Genomic DNA, 19,197 nt, shown 5'->3' with positions numbered 1-19,197 from the left:
CTGACCAGCATCCCAGATGCCCTTTCTGGTTCTGAAGGCTCTCCCTTGCATGCAAACCTCCAATTCAGAATACCGAGGCCAGTTTTGCCTTGGTTTCAAAAGATAGTCAACACATGTTTATAACATTTTTGTTGAGTTTTCTATTGCCTTTTCTCCTGACAGATTCAGCTCTAAAGACTCTGAAGAGCTGCCACTGCAACCCTGAGTGTCCAGAATGAGTGCTGCATTGCCATGTCTTCCTCAGGGTGAACCTCTTTTCTATTTGTTACTGCTTTACATTTGTGCTTCCCTGCATTCTAGCATTGTCTTACAACAGCTTTTTTCCTGATAATACTCATTTGCCATTAAATCTTACCTATTAAAAAAAACAAACAAACAACTTGGTTTAAATGGTATAATTTTCTTAGGTATTCTTAAGGGCTTTTAATTGGAAGAGCTTTCTGTTGTTCATGCAGATGGATTCAGCTCAAGTTTGTTGACTGGATCTGAGAACAAACTATAAATGGTTTGGACTGTGAAAATGATATTAGGACTGCTGGTTGGCCTTGTATCAACACATAGCATGGCTTATCATGTGATGTTGTATTTAGCCAACATTTTCATACCAAAACAAAGAAAACATTTTGTTCTTTTTGGATATTTGAAATGGCCAAACACATCAACTTGCTCAAATCCCAGTATTGTATTTATTACTATAGCTTATCTCTCCTGTGAAAGAGTCCATTAATAAACAAATAATATTTAGACAGTCACATCATAACTGAAAAAAACACAGAAAATGTCAAATGTTATAACTACACTCTAGTCATCAAGTTATATGAGAAAAATTTAGACCTTTTAAAATATTTTTTCTCTGTGGCTCTGTCCCTTCCTACTTCCAGCATTGACAACTTCTTTTAGTTAAAGGGACAGTGAAACTCCTAAGTAACATAGTACAATGAGGTGGTTTGTGGCAGACCAGCCTCTTTGCGGACATAAGGAATGGAAAAGAAAAATATTTCACATTAAAACAGCTCATCACACCTGCTGCCTTACAGGACAGGGAGCTTTGGTGCTGAGCTTCAGGAGTGAGCCCAAAAGCATAGTGCTTTTCTCCCTCCAGTCCTGGAGCAGATGGCAAGACTGCTAGATGTATAAAAAGGATTCAGAACTTCCTTTTCATACAAACTGTATTTGTTCACATCTTGGTTCAGATTTGAAGATAGAGTTGTAGTAGATTGACTCTATTTAGTCCTGTGCATTGTCCAATATATACAGTCTCTTACTGATTTACACAGAATGCTGTACAGACTTTGAACACTTAATTATACAAGAAAATCACACACTAACTGGACTATTGATGATTCAAGACATATTCTGAAAAATAAGAGAGAAGAAAATTTTATAACTCTAATTAAAACTATGTAGTAAAAGCATTAGGGGAATTTCCCAGCCAGTACCAGTAGCATCCCCAACCAGTGATGTCAAATTAGTACTAATGGCAATTCAAGAGCAATTCTACCCCTCATGGGTGCTTCCTCCAATGCCTACTGTCCTGAACAAAAATCTAAATTACTGAGCGATAATATTATTTTTCACCTAAGACTTTTAATGCAGTGCATATCAAATTGCTTTCCATGTCCTACATGAATGGGAAATAAAAAAGATTTTATTTGGTAAGATGGAGGAAGGAACTGTTCCATTTGACATTGACAGGCAAACTCTTCAAAGGGAAATTTTGCAAATGCCTGACAGGACACAGGTACACCACACACTGTTGCAATGTGAACTCCTAAAATCTATGTTCACTTTTCCTTTCTCAGTGTTATTCCCAACACAAGCATGTAAATAATGATATCTATGGCCTCACTACTGTTTTTCCATCTGCTGCCAGAGTGTCTACAGAAGGTGCACTGTGTTAAAAGGTACATGTTGTGATCAACTGAAGCCAATGGTATAAACAAGGACTGCACACATTATGCATTTCTGAATGCAGACATGAATACATGCCATATTTTAAATCAATTAAGATATAATAACAAATTCAGAAGTTAAAAAATTCCGAATTTTTAAATATCAACAGTGATATAGCCAAAATATGTGCTGGTGATTTTACTCATGTGATCCTATTTACTTAGCAAAAATCTTTAAATAGAAAATGAAAACTCTTCAATGAGAAATAAAAAAAGAAATTGAGCAAACTAATACTCTTGTAAGTAAGTGCATTGGTGGATTTTCAACAATTTGCATTAAATCGTATAAGTAAAAAGATATTCTCCTTTTCAGACTCCAGTGCCAAGCAGATAAGAAAGGCTGGTATAGAATTGTTCATTCTCTCTTAAACAAAATGCAAGGTAACAGAAAATCAGACTTTCTGACTAACAATTTGATTTTATTTATATAGCATGGTTGTCAGTAATTCCAACAAAAGGTACTTGAAGGAATATATTTTTGTCTGTTTTCATCTTAGGTAAAATACTGCCTGCCTTTTTTTCAATAATTTGAACAAATCCCATTGCATTCAATGGAGACGGGACATTTCCTCCAACAAAAATCAGCACTTTTAAGCTCTTGTGCACCAAGTTCATGTGCAAGTGCAGGGTCAAGTGCAAGACTCTCTCTGGCTGTCTCAGCTTGTTGTTTGCCTGTGTAAGAACTCATTTGTTTCCTACAGCTTTTTAGCTTTTTTTCAAGTCCCTATGTTTTCCAAAAATATATCTGTAACAAACGTATTAACAGTAAATGGGTCCCAGTAACTAGGACACTCAGGTAAACTTTTCAAGATGTTTCTGACCCCAGTTTAAAACAAACCTTCCACTCCCACTCCTCTGGGAGAGGTTATTTTAAATCTAGATCACTTTCACGAACAAGAACAGAAAGTTATATTATTAGATTCTTCTCACAGATCTGCAGTAGCAGATTGACAAATACCCTTTACCGATACATTTCTTCAAAGGGAATAAACCTATAAATTAAATTAATTTCTCAGTCTTAATTCTGCTAAGGGGAAGATGGGTTTACTAATGGCCTTTACAATCTGCCATGGGATATCAGTCCTGTTCAGCAGAACGCCTTATTTCCGTTAACTTAAGTGGGAAAGCACCAGGCAGCCTTTTGGTAGATGACTACATACAAATACAAATGCTTGAGGAATTATGCAGGAAAAGATCTGTTAAGCTTAAACACTCAAGGCATTTTTTAGTGATTCACACATCACTTCTTTCAAAGAAGTAAGCCTCATGCTTTTTAATCTATGCAGGGATCAAAAACTATATCTTTTTTTCTAATTCTGCAACACATCATCAAACACTGATCATCTGTACAACTTTCACTTCAGCAGACACAATTCAGAAACACATGCAGATTCTCTAAAAATGCTAATAACTCTTCAGCCTGATAGGAAATGGAATCTGTTTTTCCTTCGCGTGTAATCCCTCTGCTTCCCCAGTCATGGGCGAAAGCTCTGCTTGAGCAGCAACCACTAACACTGCCTGCACAACCCACTGGATAAAGCAATTAACAGAGGGAAGCTTAAGGCATTTCTGATCTGGCAACCAGCTATTTCTGTCATAAATTTGAATACTGCATAGCTGGGGAAAGTGTTACAAAAAAGTCTCCATTCAGGAAAGGACCCTCGGCAGGAAAATTCACTTGCACCTGCTTAAAGAAGACTCCTGAGTATCGGCTCCTGAGAAGACTATTCAAGGGCATGAAAATTTGCAGTGGTGTTTCCAATACTTTGGATCACTGACTGGCACAATTCTTTTCAAATAACAGGGCTATCACAGTTAAAGGGTTGAGTCTTCTCACCAGGCTAGGACCTGCAAACCCTGAAGAACCTCTGTGTTCAAGGAGAAGCATATTACACATGTAAGCCTTGCCTACAGAGAGGGCATGAGGATTCCCTTTGCTCCAAACTGCTCGTGAAATGAAGGGAATAACAGAAGGTCAAACAGAGAGGTACATGTCCCAGAATACTTTTTCATCCAGTCTTCATAGCAAGTGAAGAGCTAGGGCCCTGGTTTAGAGAGCTGGTTATGAACAGCAGAGAGTACGAAAATGAGTGAAACGGTCAGAGAAGACAGCTGTGCTCTTTGCTGGTTATGAACAGCAGAGAGTACGAAAATGAGTGAAACGGTCAGAGAAAAAGACAGCTGTGCTCTTTGCATTTAGTCAGCTCATTTAACTGCTCATTGATACAGTTAATTTGCTACATAATTTTAAAACATATTATTCTTCATCACAGCTCTTTGTTTTGGGAGAAAGTAGTGCTAGTTGTTGTCTAATACAGAATTTGACTGATCTGACTCAGTGATGCTCACCTGCAACGAGACTGGGACAAGCTGAATGGAACAAAAGGGTATCTGAAACAACTTCAAAAAGCAAGAGCACTTCTGCAGGACTCAGGCATGCAGCAGTGGTCCTCACTCAGATGAGATATGGAAGAAGCCTGAGGTCTGAAATGGAGCTTCCAGCTGAGAAACAAGAGCTCACCCAGATGTACAACATCCCTTCCTCGACGGAATCAGTCTGGAGGCAGACGCACTTCTGTAAGATCATTAGCTCCTAACTAGCCATTCACACTCTAGAAGAAATCTGGACAACTTCCATGCCCAAGGACCTCCTGAGGCTGCTTTCCTGGTGATATGATTAGGCTGTTGACCCACTGTTGGGGAAAGCTGCAGCACTGCTTGGCCAACAGCCCCTGGCATCAGCATGCTTGGGGCATCACATCACACGACCAGCCGTGACTTGGCTCCTCATTTACTGGCTACACAACACTAGAGGTGGATGGAGCTCACCCACAAATTCCATCAAAATACCACAGGCTGTATTTTAGAGCTCTTTGTGTGCCCATTATACTCCTGGCCAGCCCTGCCTATGGTGAGCTCCATGTGCTGGAGCAATGGGCTAACACGTCCTTCCAAGTTTCACTCAGCAAGACTCTTCCCACAGAGGCACCTTCTTTGAGTGAAGATTCAATGCCAAGAGCTTTGCTGATAGGATATTTCGTAGAGAACATTTTTAGCCATGCCACAAAAAAGCCAACAGATGAAATTTGTCATTTCATCATCTCAAACACCTCACTCAGGTGTTGCTTCCCTTAGCAGACTGCATGTTAATTCCTTGTATATTATGAATTTGCAAAACAACTCCTGCTTATTAAGGTATATTAAGATCTATTATAACAAATATTTCCATGAAAACCTCTTAAAACAGTATTTTGGATCTGCCCTGTTTTCTTAGATATTCTTTGGTCAAATTCTACTTGACTTCACATGTAACTTATATCCTTATCCAGTAATTACTCAGAGCAGCATTTGACAACTTCACTGTAAGATCTCCTAGGGAATGGAGCCTTTGGTTTAGCCTACAAAAGCCATTTGTAGCTTAAAACAAATCCAGAAATAAACATTTGGGTGGATGATCAATCAGCTCTTTCACCTCAGTTCTAGAGCTGTACTTTGGCTTAGATGAAAAACAACATGTTAGTCACTTCTGATTATTAATTGGTGATTTTTTTGGACATTTCCCATAATTAATGCTACAATCTCTACTTTTACAGTGGCTATAGAAAGAAGTCTTAAAATGTCAATCAAATTAACACATTCAAAAATACGAAGCTTATACAACATTTTAAGTCACAATTTGTTGAATAGTAAATTCCTTTTTTAGACAAAAAGGCTTTTTTTTCTAAAAAAGAAAATACGAGGATTATTTATGATTGCATCTCTCTTAAACTAAAAAAAATCAGCAATACAGCATTGACGACATTAACGGCTCCTATTTAGAAACAAAAAAAAGTCTAATTCCCAGAACATGCCATATGGATCACTTCTGTTACCAAAAGTTTCATACCCAAGGCATTTGCAGGAGCAGTCACCAAATGTATTTTCTGCCCTTCATCATCATCATCATCATCATCATCATCATCAAAATTTTTGGGTTGGAAGGGGCCCTAAGACTATCTAATTATCTGCCATGGACAGGGATATCTTCACTAGACCAAGTTGCTCAGAGCCACATTGAACATGGTCTTGAACACTTCTAGCAATGGAGCATCCACAGCTTTCCTGGGAAACCTGTGCCCCACCACCCTCACAGGAATGAACATCTATTCTAAACCTATTCTCTTTTCACTTTAAAGCCATTCCCCCTTGTCCTATCTCTACATGCCCTTGTAAAAAATCCCTCTCCACCTCTTTTGTAAACCCTAAAAAGGTACTAGAAGGTGTTATAAAGTCTCCCCGGAGCCTTCTTTGCTCCAGGCTGAACATCCCCAGATCTCTCAAGCCAAATGAGACTTTTATTTTCTTCTCCTTACTCAAAATAAATACCTTCTTCCAAAGCAATCCTGTTGAAACTGGGCTGATGATAACTAGTAAGGCAAATCAAGATGTAACATCTGTTACCCTGAGCAAAGGTACCAGGTTTTGGTCCCACAGAAGCAGCACAATACACTTAGTTTAGAATCATAATTTCATTTGAGTTATCAGTTAGGGGTCACAAGGTCATGACCACAGCCACTGGTAGCTCTCCTTGGTTTTATGCTGTCATCTTTATATTCTTTGTTTTAACCCAACTGCACACCTGAGTACACCAATACTCACAGAATGAATTGGTAATGTTCTACTAAAAAAATGTGTAATTTCTGGACAGTGCAAACATTGGGTTGCTAGGATGGTTCTTCAAGTCCTGCTAGTCCAGTGTGGCACCCTGGTGTGTTCAACACATTCAGTGAGCCCCCATATAATTATATAACACCATGGGAAAAAAACAGAATTGGAACAGTAAGTGAGTTATTTTTAAATACTGTTTATGTATTTGTTAGTGTTATTCCCATGTCCTTGGAATTCTCTGTGGAGTTCCCCATCACCCAAAATGGTTCCAAAAGCCTTTCAGGACCCTCTGATGCTGCTGAACATAGCTAGGAAACCTCTCAGAGGTCTCTGCATTTTTGGCTGACAGAAAATATTCTCTGTTATTTTATGCTCCTATTCCCAGGAACAAATGCCAGAAACTGAATGTTCAAGACACAGAACAGAAGTTCTCCAATAACTGAATTTGAAGCCTTCCTGAGCAAAGAGGAAATAGACTGAATCAGCAGTCCTCTGAGATGAGTGAGAAAATTTGATGCTCTTTTAATGATATGTTCCATGCCTCTTTCACATGGAAATTAAACAACACTGCTTGTCTGCACGGCACTCACATCACTGCTTTAGACAATATTTTTTAGCAATTTTTCCCTTAAAATGAAAAACTCAATACAATCCAGTGAAGCTGAAAAATCAAAGTTCTTTCAATATGAAGTATCTCCTTTAATACCTGCCAAGCACTGGTATTTGTCCCCTTGGGTCTTAGTGGAGCTGGAATTAACACAGCCTCATCTGTTCTTTTCTTGGTAGTTCTCCTTTACTGGCAGTAACAGAACTCTGAGAATACCGGAGCTCTTGATTACTTTTGCCTGATTTCTACCAGGTGCAATGACCATGGAGGCAGAATGTACTTCAACAGGGGAGTCATCCAAAAGTCTGCACAGCAAAGGACTCTGAGCTTGCCACAGCAAGCACAGCCAAAACAATCCCCAGGCTCTGTTAATCCATTCAAACATTCCCTCTGCTGGGTGCCTTTAAGGTAGCCAAGCAGAAAATGCCAACAGTTTTATTAAAAAAAAAAAAAAAAAGTAACAATTCTATTAAGTTAACCACTTAAAATAGAATTAATTTAGCATTCACTGGAAAGTGTTATATGAATAGAAAAAATCAGCCTGTGCTGTATTGTATGAGATCAGTTTTAATATCATCCCTTTCTAAGCCAGGTTGTCCTGATAAGAAGAAGCTACTGGACAACTAAAATAAAACAACACTGCTTCTAGAGGGGTGGGATCAAAAGGAGAATTAAGCTGCAAAGACCCCTAACACCAGCGGAAGGAGGGAACATAAATGCATCCCCTGATCCGCACCTGGTGCCCATCCGGCAGCCCATGCCTCACCACCACTGAACTTCCCTGCTCGAACGAAGCCAGAACAGCACCATGAGCCGAGGTGCTGAGAGGGCCTACCCCATCACAGACAGAAAGGAAAACAAGTCTGCCCCATTTTACTGTCTTCCTCTAGCCATGGGGCATGACTTCACTTTGGCATAGGCATATCTCTGTTCAACAGCCATGAACGAGTACTTTGAAGTTATCTCAGTTTGAGTGTCTCTGCCCATTAAAATACCTGCTTAAGAAATTGATTTAGTAATAGACTGTTTGTAAATTCCGGGTCATTCTTCAGACTCTCCCAAACACATCACAGGCCAAATATTTTTATGCTCTAAGCTTTTATTTTATGAATCTTCAGAGACGGTTATCTTTGAAACCTGTCAATGTAAGCCATCTTTTTTTTAAATGCTTCAACATATTATCTGTACTGTCTCAAGTCAAATCCTTTTGACCTGCATCTTCATCAGAACAGACATTTTTAAAGCTACCAGTTCAGCATTTGAGGAGAGAAGTACAAGACTGAAGTACTGAGACATGACATGATCAGATCCTACCAACACCAGTGCTGACAGAAATCCACTACAGCCACTCCACTGGTATATTCCTACGAAGATGTTGTCATATAGACACAGAAAATAATAGCTGAAATTGTTTCTATGAAGATCACACAATAACTCCATAACAGCCCCTTCTAAGAAAGGGGAAAAAAGGATAAATCTCTAAAGTGTCAAAAAAAGAGAAAGGTAATGTGAAAATGAAAATTAAGTATGTTTTCATTCCTGTGATGGTTGCATAAATGATGCTCTTCCAGTGAGCCCACAGCAGAATGAGAATCATTATAGAAAAAGCTGCTGTCTAGTGTGAACAAGAAGATTGATTTCTGTTCTTAGAAAGAAAGAAAGAAAAAGAATAAACCCTAATATATAAAACTCACAAGGCAGACAGAAATTACATTATTCAAAATGTTGAAAATGATATTTCAATATGCCTTCATCCAGGACCAAATTTTAAATTGTTTACATCTTGCTGAGGTGTCGAAGTACCAAATGTTTATTATTTGTTTGCAATCCGCAAAAGGGAAATTTTTTTTTCTTTTTTAAGAGGAAAATTATGTGTTAGGAATATCTTGCATGCTTGTCCTGTGCCTGTGGAAAAAGAACATTTAATTCTTTTCTCAGATAGTCTAAGTATAAAAGCCAAAGGTTAGTGACAGGAACAAATAATATAAATATTATTTATATGGGTTAAGTTGTTTCACTCTCTTTAATCATGACAATATGAGGGGGGTACTATATGCTTTTTTAAAGGAAATGCATCTTAGATGTTCTGGATGGAGAGAATGTGAATATACATGGTTATAAAAGGCATATTCAAAAAAATAAAGAATGAATCAAACTACAAAATTTGGGGAATCCTCACAACAGCACATTACAAATCTCTATTTTTTTCTTTGTGATTGCTTAGCACAGGCAGAAGAAGCTGGGCTCATCCCTGTGCTCCCTCTAAGCAGTACCTTTGTGGTTTATGTAACTTCTACATCTAATACATTGCTTAGAGAGGTAAATTCTGCCTCAGCATGCACTAAAAACCCTCAAGTGGTAAAGGAATATTCCCAGAGGAGCAAATCCAGTTACCCAGCCACTGGGTCTGCCTGGCTGGGCTGTACACTTGAACTGTGACTCCGTCCTCAACGTTGTAAAGAATTGCAAAGGCTCATGCTTTCTGAGTGAGTGCTCCGGCCTCCTCAGCCTCTTCAGCACTGCAGAGCACAAGCTGAAACAATGATCAGCACTACTGGCATGGCCCACCTGCCTGGCTACAGGTGATCTGCTGCTACTGACACTGCCAGTCTCCAGGAAGACCTTGGAGTAGAGCAGGGTGAGTACCACACATCCTTGGCAAGAGTAAAAGGCAGCAAAACATTACCTAGTCAAACTTATCTCCAATACTGCTCAGGGAAAGCAGAAATACCTAGTTAGGTACCAGCAAAGCAGCAGTTGCTTTGGAATCCTGACTTCTGCAAATCACTATTATCTCACTCTTTCATACTACTGATTCCTAAGGCAAAATCAGCTAAGTGTTATTTCCTAGTAGTATTCCCCTGATTAGAGTTTTATGACCTTCACAATCTACAATGTCTGATTCAGCTACATTCCCAAAATATAAATAGCTCAAATGCAGGTACAAGTCTCAAGCAAAGTAATTTTCTGTTAACTGCCTATTCCATCTGGGTTCACGGCCCAGCAAAACACCAGCAAAGCTTTTGTTTCATAGACAGACTCAAAACTTCAGACTTTTGCTTCCATGGAAATAAAGCATGAAAAATTCACAACAAGATGCATGCCCAGCACGCATGAATAAATTAGTATTTAGAGTCAAACCATGCTGTCAACTATAATTTAAATTCAAAAGACTAGATATTTATGAGACATGATTGGAAGAAACAAGCTAAGTAGTCAAAAACTGGTCCAAAACTACTAAGCCACACTCAAAACCAAGCAGGCAGGGAATCCTATGGTCCTAATTTGAGGTCTGAACACAAAATTTAAGGTGGAGGGAGAAAGTGATAAGCTTCCTCTTTTGTTCGGGCTCTTTGGCACTTTCTGCAAGTGACCTGGGGTAACTCAGGCTTGCCTTCAGGCATGGAGTACATTCCAGGAGTAGGGCTGGCAGAAGGTTTGGCAATTGCTGGGTAGAAGTTTCAGTTTGCTTACCACTGAAAGCTGACAATGCAAGTAGTGCCACACTTGCATTCACTGCCCCTGAGAGCAATAAACCCAATGTTTATGCTCAGAGGCACACCCAGGTGCTCTCACAGGCTCTGCCTTCCCACCTATGTGCTTGAGACAGCTCCTGCACAAAGCCCACTCCATCCACAGGGAGACACTCCAGCTTTTCCCCTTCTTTCTAAGTCCACCCAGCCTCTGCAAAGAAACACATCAATAAAACCCTAGCCTTACTTCATGCATTGTCACATTGCAAGTGCCAGGCAGGAAGGAGAAAGGCAAAGAGTGAGTGAATGTGCCTACTTTAATTCAAGGATCCCAAGGAAAAGGGCTTTTTACTGACATCAAACCCAATCAGATTAGATGCCATGAAAAGCACAGTCATTTAAGAACTCAGATAAGCAAATGAGGAAAAGCATGAAAATGTATTTTGAATAACCAACAATTAATTTTAGTCAGTGGAACAAAGAGGAAAAAACGCATTCCTGAAAATCAAACTGAGTTGTGTCTAAGTATTCTCATCTTGTAATGCAAAAAATTAATTAAATGCATTTTGTTCCAGTTATGACATAGTGTAGTTTAGAAACCATGCAAAAGTTTTGCAGCAAATAGAGAAGCATGGACATTTTCATGTCCAACCAGCCTCCTTATCAAAACATTATACAAATCATAATAGGGAAGAGTTTACCACGGAGTCACATTGTTTTAACAGCCACTTCACTTGACAAAAGAACATGCAAACAGCTTCTTTGTTTTACAGCGAGTGTAAATGAGAAGGATGTATTTTAACTTTAGATTGCTACACTTTTTCAGTCCTATCACTGAAAACAGTTTCAAAATGGTATTTTCATTGGCCTGTCTTAAAGTAGAATTATTAACAATTTTGGGCCCATTTCACAATGTTACTGAAGTTCTCCAATGCACAACTGTTTGTGAGATAAGAAAGTCATGTCATCTATTGTTTCTCATAACCCACCACAATCTCTAGAAGTAGTCAAGCCAGCCAACCCAATTCATCTCGAAAACCATCAAAGTCCATACACATTTTGACAAGCAAATGGGTGGGATAATAGCATTAGCAGAAACAGAAGACACAAATTTGATTCCAAGAGCTCCATGAGCCTGCAAAGCAACGGGAGCTTAGTGTCAAAAGCTGACTGACTATGATTAAATCAGGTCTAGGAAAAAAATTAGAATTCCTAGATCATATGTGACAGATGTCCCTTATGCCGGAATGACTTTCAGGCCATTTCATTTTAATTTTATTAGGAGAAGAGGAAAAACAGTTACAGAGCAAAAGAAAAACACAAGATTGTGTACACTGGGTTTTAAACTAATCTGCGAGTGTCAGGACGGCTTGTCTCATTCAGTTGGTCCAGACTAAAAATACAGAAGAAGGAGATAAAGAATTGACTTTCAGTATAAAAAGGGGGACAGCATACTTCCAGCACTTAAAAAGCACTACTTTTTTACAGTTTCCAGTGATCAACAAACACACTTGGGAAAACACACTGGGAAAGTGCTTTGCTGAAGCAAGGGGCAAGCAGGCTTCTTTGCCAGCTGTTTTACTCCATATTCAATGTCCACATCTGGCTGAAAGTTGCCAGAGGGGTCTCACATTCACAGATGCTAATAAACAGTAGACCGTATGTCCACAGGATGCCACAGAAGCTGACAGTATGAACTTCTCCTGGTTCAAAAGGTGCTAGAAAAAATCATGGAGGTTTGGTGCTGAGGTGGCTATTCCATGCCACATCCTGGATACCACTGCAAGAGGATGTGCTTTCCTCCCGTGAGAGCTAAAAGGGCGGAAAGTATTTCACAGAGAGGAACACTGCAGCCTTGAACTTTGTCTTACCTGTTTCACGAAGGGTTCTCTCTTGGTCACTGTGAGAGTCAGCATGCTGGTCTGCATGGACTTTTCGTCATTGAATCACTGAATATTCTGAGTTGGAAGAGACCCACAAGGATGATCAAAGTCCAACTCCTGGCCCTGCACAGGACAGCCCCAAGAGTCACACCATGTGCCTGAGAGTGTTTGTACGAGTGCTTCTTGAACTCTGTCAGGCTGGTGCTGTGACCACTCCTGGGAAGGGTGTTCCAGTGCCCCGCCACCTTCTGGGTGAAGCACCTTTTCCCAACATCCAACCTAAACCTCCCCTGACAGAGTTTCAAGCCATTCAAAAATCTGAATTATATGCAGCATTTGGAATTTCTGCCAATATAAATATTTCAGAGGGTCATTTTTATCAAACCCAGTGTTTCATATTTTAAACATTGTATTAGAATTTGTAAGGTAAACTTTTTTCCTTCATAAAAGTACTTTATGTCTAAAATTACTGAAAAAAAATTTAACTCATATATAAATAAAAGTATTTTTTTGCCAGAAGACATTTTGCTGAACTGTTAACTGGGAAGTTATGCTTTTAATAAAATATTTAAAGCAATTACATTTCATCAGAAAAAAAAGTCTGGACACCTCCAGTAATGCAGTTTAAGGTGCCAGCTTTATTCTTAGGTAATTTCTAAAGCGCCCAGATGCCTAAGTCAAAGGCCAGCAAGTATCCTTAAAAAACTGATTTATTTCAAATGTGAAAAAGGGCTTTTAGTCTGAGCTGAAGAGCAGCAATACAGGGAAAATACAGATGCACAGCATATGGCAGGGAACCTGAAACTCAGTTTCAGAAATGTGGGCTCAAAAACTGGTGGGCACACAAAGTGCTGGCAGGGCTCATCCTGTCAATCCATGGACCAGGAGGGCAGGGTCTGGATCGAGGTCTTGAGGACAGTGGGTCCCTGCAAGGGCAGCCCCATCTCCTCTCAATTGTCCAGCACTGAGGGCTCACCAGGGGCACGTGAGGAGAACGTGCCAGAAGAGTGAAAGCAGGAGAGTCATTCCTTGTGTTCCCATTCAGCTAAAAATTGAAGCAGCTCCAGGCACCTCAGTGTACTGTCAAGGAGATGAGTATTTATATCATGCCACAGATGGCCTTGCTCATCACTACAGTCTGAAAATGACTGTGCTCAGGATGTACCTGTTGGGAGCTTCCAGCCCCTGTCTGGTCAGGAAATGGTGGGGGACACCAACCTGCCCTGCAGCACCCTCACTGCTGGATTATCTCTCCCTCCCATGCCAGCACCTTCACCTCAGTGGATGGGCTTGGCATGGATTTCAGAACACTCCATCACACAAGTTCAGACTCAGCCCTCTTAATTTAACTTCTTATCCCACATGTGACTCCACTAACATTCACTGAACTTATGTGCAGTACAGTCGTATTAACCGTGTGTGAAGCTGTAAGAGATCAATCCCAAATGGTAAACTGTCTCAATAAATTTATGCTTAATTGTTGCAATAAATAATTGCTCCCATAGAGAGGGATGTAGAATGAGTTTCCTTAGAGAGGTTAAACAGCAAATATTGTCCCTGATATTTTGGGACAATATCCAAAATTTGGAAAATCTAACTGGATGCTAGTTAAGGTCTCTGGTTAAACACACACATACACACAAAACCAAAAATTAGAGTGAAATGTGAAAAACAACAGAATGTTTGTATAAGAAGTAGAGCAACAGGGCCCTTCAACATCTGGGTAGTACCATACCATAAGAAAAAAGCCAATAACAAGCATTTAGCTGCATGAGAAAACAGGAAACATGGTGTTGGAAATCATGTTTAAGTCTAGGTGTCCATGTTCTTCAGGTGGAGAGTCCTTTTTTTTTTTTTTTCTGCTTAGTCCCTAAAACAATGGGATCCTGTAAATGCTGTGAGCTCCAAGGAATAGCTGGTGACATAAAAAATTAACAAAATTTTGCTGAGATATTAATGCATGAGGCTGTGCTTCTGCAAAGGTGCAATACAGCTCTGCTACCTATCACCCAGACCTTACAGGCCTTATGCCAGAAATTTAGCATAGTATTATTTATTCCAATTATTCAAATACCAGTAAATTGAAACACACAAATGAGACTTTAATTAAACTGGACAAGTATTCAACACCCTGAAAGCCAGGACAGGTGGGGTTGGGTTTTTTTTTGTTTTTGCGTGTAGGTGTTTAGTTAGGAAAAGATTGTGATTTGTGACTTGCTTTCATCTGAACACTGGTGTCAGGACTAAATGAAAACTGTTTTCTTATTTTGTCTTTCTCACTGCCAGTCTGAAAAAAATATATGATTTATGCATTGAAATGAAAATAAACATCTTTAGACGAGAGGCTGGAACAGCCTCTGTTCATTACAAAGCCTTTGAATTTTTGGGGTTTTTTAATGCAATAAGACATCTGAACAGGTTCAACACTGCAGCAGAGTTGTCTGGGTCACATGCTTACAGCTGCCATTGAAGGTAACCAAGCCTGAAAAGTGTCAGTTAGTGCAGAGTCAGATTTTTTATTTTTTTTTTAAAGGATAAATAGCTCTAAGTGGGATGTGATTCCACTGTGAACTGAATAGAGGTGTGTGGCAGAGAAATAGGGAAATGTCTAAGTCAGTTACTGGCAATTTTTAAGCAGGGTCATGCTTACAGCCAGTGATCTACCTGCCTAATATTCAACTTCCAAACAAGTCCTGGCAAATTGAAAAGAATTCCAAAATGAGTGACACGAGCTATGGGAAAATAATACAGCATGCAGTTCCCAAGGCCCAGTCTACTTTTTTTATCCATAAAGGACTTTTATGGATAATGACATGACATAAACTGTATTGCTATGTCGCTCCTCTCAAAATCTATGTAAGCAAGTCAACCACAGCCTATGAATCTGTGCAACTTCTTTTTTTTTTTTTAAAGCGAATATCTAGCAAAATGCATCATATGCTGAGCTTATTTTAACTATTCACAAGCAAAAAAATTTTGAAAGTGCTTATCAAATGTGTGAGACAGAAGAAAATACCTCTTCAGATAAACTGATGTTCTCAAAGTAATTCCTATGCCTGAAGCACAACAGTTCCCCTTGCACCTCACCATCACACTTTTGCCTCACTCACGCCTCACTCTTCAAGATCCAATTTTTCTCCCAACTGCTGGCAGGCAAAGGATGTCCTTTGCTGCCATCCTCTTCCACCTGCTTCTCTGGTGTTAGGACTGCCTAATCTAAAATCCTGCCTCCAACAAGCCCCACTCCTGCCACTTCTCCTAAAAGCAAGCCTTAAGCATGTGAAACCTGTCCAGGTAAGAGAATATTTCGTGTGTTTAACTTAAATAGGGAAAAAAAACTTTGAAAGGTTCCTTCCCCCACCTAAACCTTCTTCCTCTTCAGAGCGATCTACAGCAGATTGATGAAGAGCAGAAGCCAGTCAAAGGGCTGTGACTGTCCTGGGAGAGGGGAAGGTTTCTGACAGGGATAGGTGTGTTCTGCCTGAAGTATCATGAAACCAGACTCTTTCAAAGGAGAAACAAGTGTGTCATAAGGTAGCTCAGAACCAACACCTCCACTCCTTTCACACCTCATTTCCTTCTTGCAATTAAAAGTTAGGGTGACACTGAGGACAGACTCTGAAAAATAAACTCCATTTTGGTTTTAAGAAGGTTGAATTACATCAACTAATACAAAATGAAAAGCACCAGTTTGTTTCTCTTGGGGGAACATGTTATTTCCAGAGGAAAATACACCAGACATATGCTTTCTGGTGCCAAAGTATAGTGCCAAAGAAAAGCTGGAAATACAGCTGTTGTAAGAAGCAACTATATTTTGAATTATCACAGCATCATAGAACCACAGAATGGTTTGGGTTGGAAGGGACCTTAAAGATCATCCAGTTCCACTTAGGGCAGCAGTATTTCCAAGGCACCCACACACAGACTTTCAAGCCTTTAAGCAAGTTTTAATGTTAGCATTAAGTACAAGTACCTTGGTGCATAAAACCCGGAACCCTACTTCACACCAAAAAACTTTCCTGTAATTCAAGGATAGGCATTGAGATAAATTCCATCCAACCACTGAAGAACTCCACACTAAAGACATGTTCTCAGTTTACTCAGCTGTATGCATTGAACTCAACACAGAGCTCACTGGTTAAGATAGCTCTCTCCTAAAGCATGGAGGAAAGATGCAGCGCAGGAAGACAAGAGCCTATTTGAATGACTTGGAACACAATAAAACTGGCTTAAGTGATACTCAGTTGCACTTACAGCTCTGTTTTTTTTGAGTGCAGGATGAGAGGTAAAAAGAAACCTAAAGGAAAGCAGCATTCCAAAATAGGGAAATAAGATATAGTAAGATAGCAATGAGAAACCCACGGTGAGAAACTTTCAGAATAAACACTTCAAGCTGGGCCCTAGTAAATGGCTTAAAAACTATTCTTATCATAATATAGCTGGAGTGATATTAAGGATAAGATACAGGTATTTTGTATAATTCCTCACCCTTTTATTCAAGCTGTACTATTCAGCCCCACTGTGCAGAATTTTCTGAATGGAAATGTCATGATTTGCTACAACTTCAGAGGCAAAGCTTATAAATAATCTAGAAAAATACTCACTTGGCTAGGGAATATCACTTAGCCCCTGTTTGCAAGGCGTGAGTGGGCTTTCCAAAGTACACAGGACTTGAGCTGCTTTTTTCTGAGCAAAAAATCCTCTCCCACCAAACACATATAAGCACATCCACTTCCAAATTAACATTCTTACCTTATCTTTACTTTCAGAATCAGAATCCTCAAGTTTGGTCCGGATGACAAAGGGTGTAGATAACCTCAGGAGAACTCGTTCAAAAGTGGCACTGATTTTAGGAGAGACTATGTCAAAGCACTCTTGGAATTTCAGCGTTTTATGAGTGTCACATCTGAGCTGCTTCCTAAGACCTTCTCCAAGCTGGAGAAGGAGCATGTTTGGATCAAACATCAGGTGAAAGGGGAAAGCTCTGCAGAAGGTGCTGATACTAATCCTCAGGTCTAAGGGGGACTGGGAAGTTCCTGGTGGAAGTACTTTTGTGGTATTTGCATTTTCATGTTCTTTGATAAGGAAAGTCAAACAACTGCAGTTCCCTGGGTTTGTCCCCTCTGAACACAACTTATCATTTGTGACCTGTTCTACTTCTACTTCCAAGCGGTAAATCTTCTTTGCTGCTGCTTTTATCATTCCTGTCATTGCAAATCCCACAATCTGATGGGGGTGAAAATAATGAAGCATGAGATTGCCTTCAGGAAGTTCTTTGCATAGGAAAGAAGGAGATTCCAAGGTGGCCTGTCTTCCAAATGAAGTTCTAATATGCTCCAGCAAAGCATCAAAGCCATTGAAGAAGTCTTGAAGGGTCCCACCTACAGCTCGAAGAACTCTTTCATTCTCCTCAAAGCAGATATTGAAGAATTCCTCCCCAAACTTTTCTTGCATTTCCTCAAACTTCAGACCTACAGGACAATGAGACACTGATATCAACAACATAGCATTGTTACTGTGTCACATTTTCCCTATTTGCCCAGGATTTTCCAGGATTTTTCCAAAACAGTGAGAGCAGCTTTTTCACTAGATACCCATCCATAGGTTTCTGTGGTGGTTGGGAATAACCCTAGAAGCCATTTTTTTTAAAGTCCTCATTGTTTCAGCTTGCTGTCCCAGCCAGTTATTAGTGGGCCTGTTTCCTTTTCCTCACCGTTACAAAATTAACCAGGTGTTTGTATTGTTTTAAGATGTAACAGAACAAAAGGAAGTGTATATCAGCTGTCTGTGAATTACAATTATCCAGAGTGTTCAAAGGAAATTAATCTGGGAATTAACAACATCATTTCTTCACTACATTGAAATCATACAGAATTACCTGTCAGTCAACTAGTGGAACACCTTAAAATTTCTCTTGAATTTGAACAGAAATGAAGGGCAGTTAATTCTTTCCTGAGAGCATAACAGGCCCTTTATTTTAATGTGTATTCAGCATGCTTTATAACACTGGTGATCCCAGAGGATCACTGAACTTCTCATTGTTTAGACTGCTTCTAGGCTTTCAATTTGGGCAGAACAGAGTGGTTAGTGACTTTTATACCTGAGGTATAACAGGGGACAGAAGTCATGTTGTTTGCAGACAATAACCTTTTATAATCTCAAGGCACTGTCTGCATTGGCTATGTGTACAGGCATATATTCACAAGGGATTTCAGTGCTCCCCAGCTTTACATTACTAATAGCAAATTAAAATCCATAAAATTACATATATAAATATGACAACATAAGAACATGACAAAACATATTTTATAGAAGAAGTAATAGCTATAATTTGGGAAAGTTCATTCAAATGGCATTACTCATAAAGAAATCTGGTCACTAAACTAGGTTATTACAAAAATATTCCCAGGATCTTTTATGACCACAGATGGTCAGCTCTGCAGCTAAGCCAAAAGAAAGTACCTCTGGTACACAATGCCCCCTAATATCCTGACTCAGAAGACTGTGTGCCAAATCCTGACTCATTACCATTACGCCTGCATAACATGGTATTGTAATAGCTTACCAGAAATACTCACTATAACCCAAAAAGAATTAAATTCTAGCCCATATTAATAATTTCATAACTGGATATT

General features: G+C 39.5%; 1 protein-coding gene across 1 annotated transcript in view; it reads right to left on the bottom strand.

The window, feature by feature from the left end:
- The window catches only part of GUCY1A2 (guanylate cyclase 1 soluble subunit alpha 2), a 137,362-nt gene that overhangs the window by 92,630 nt on the left and 25,535 nt on the right, over positions 1–19,197 (bottom strand). Inside the window, exon 4 of the mRNA XM_039718384.1 lies at positions 17,315–18,033. Within this exon, the coding sequence (XP_039574318.1) occupies positions 17,315–18,033 (719 nt within the window). The remainder of the gene's footprint in view (positions 1–17,314; positions 18,034–19,197) is intronic.

This window comes from Passer montanus, unplaced genomic scaffold (genome assembly GCF_014805655.1).
Source record: "Passer montanus isolate IOZ18808 unplaced genomic scaffold, ASM1480565v1 scaffold4, whole genome shotgun sequence".
NCBI classification, from domain to species: domain Eukaryota; kingdom Metazoa; phylum Chordata; class Aves; order Passeriformes; family Passeridae; genus Passer; species Passer montanus.
This window is presented reverse-complemented; position numbering and strand designations above follow the sequence as displayed.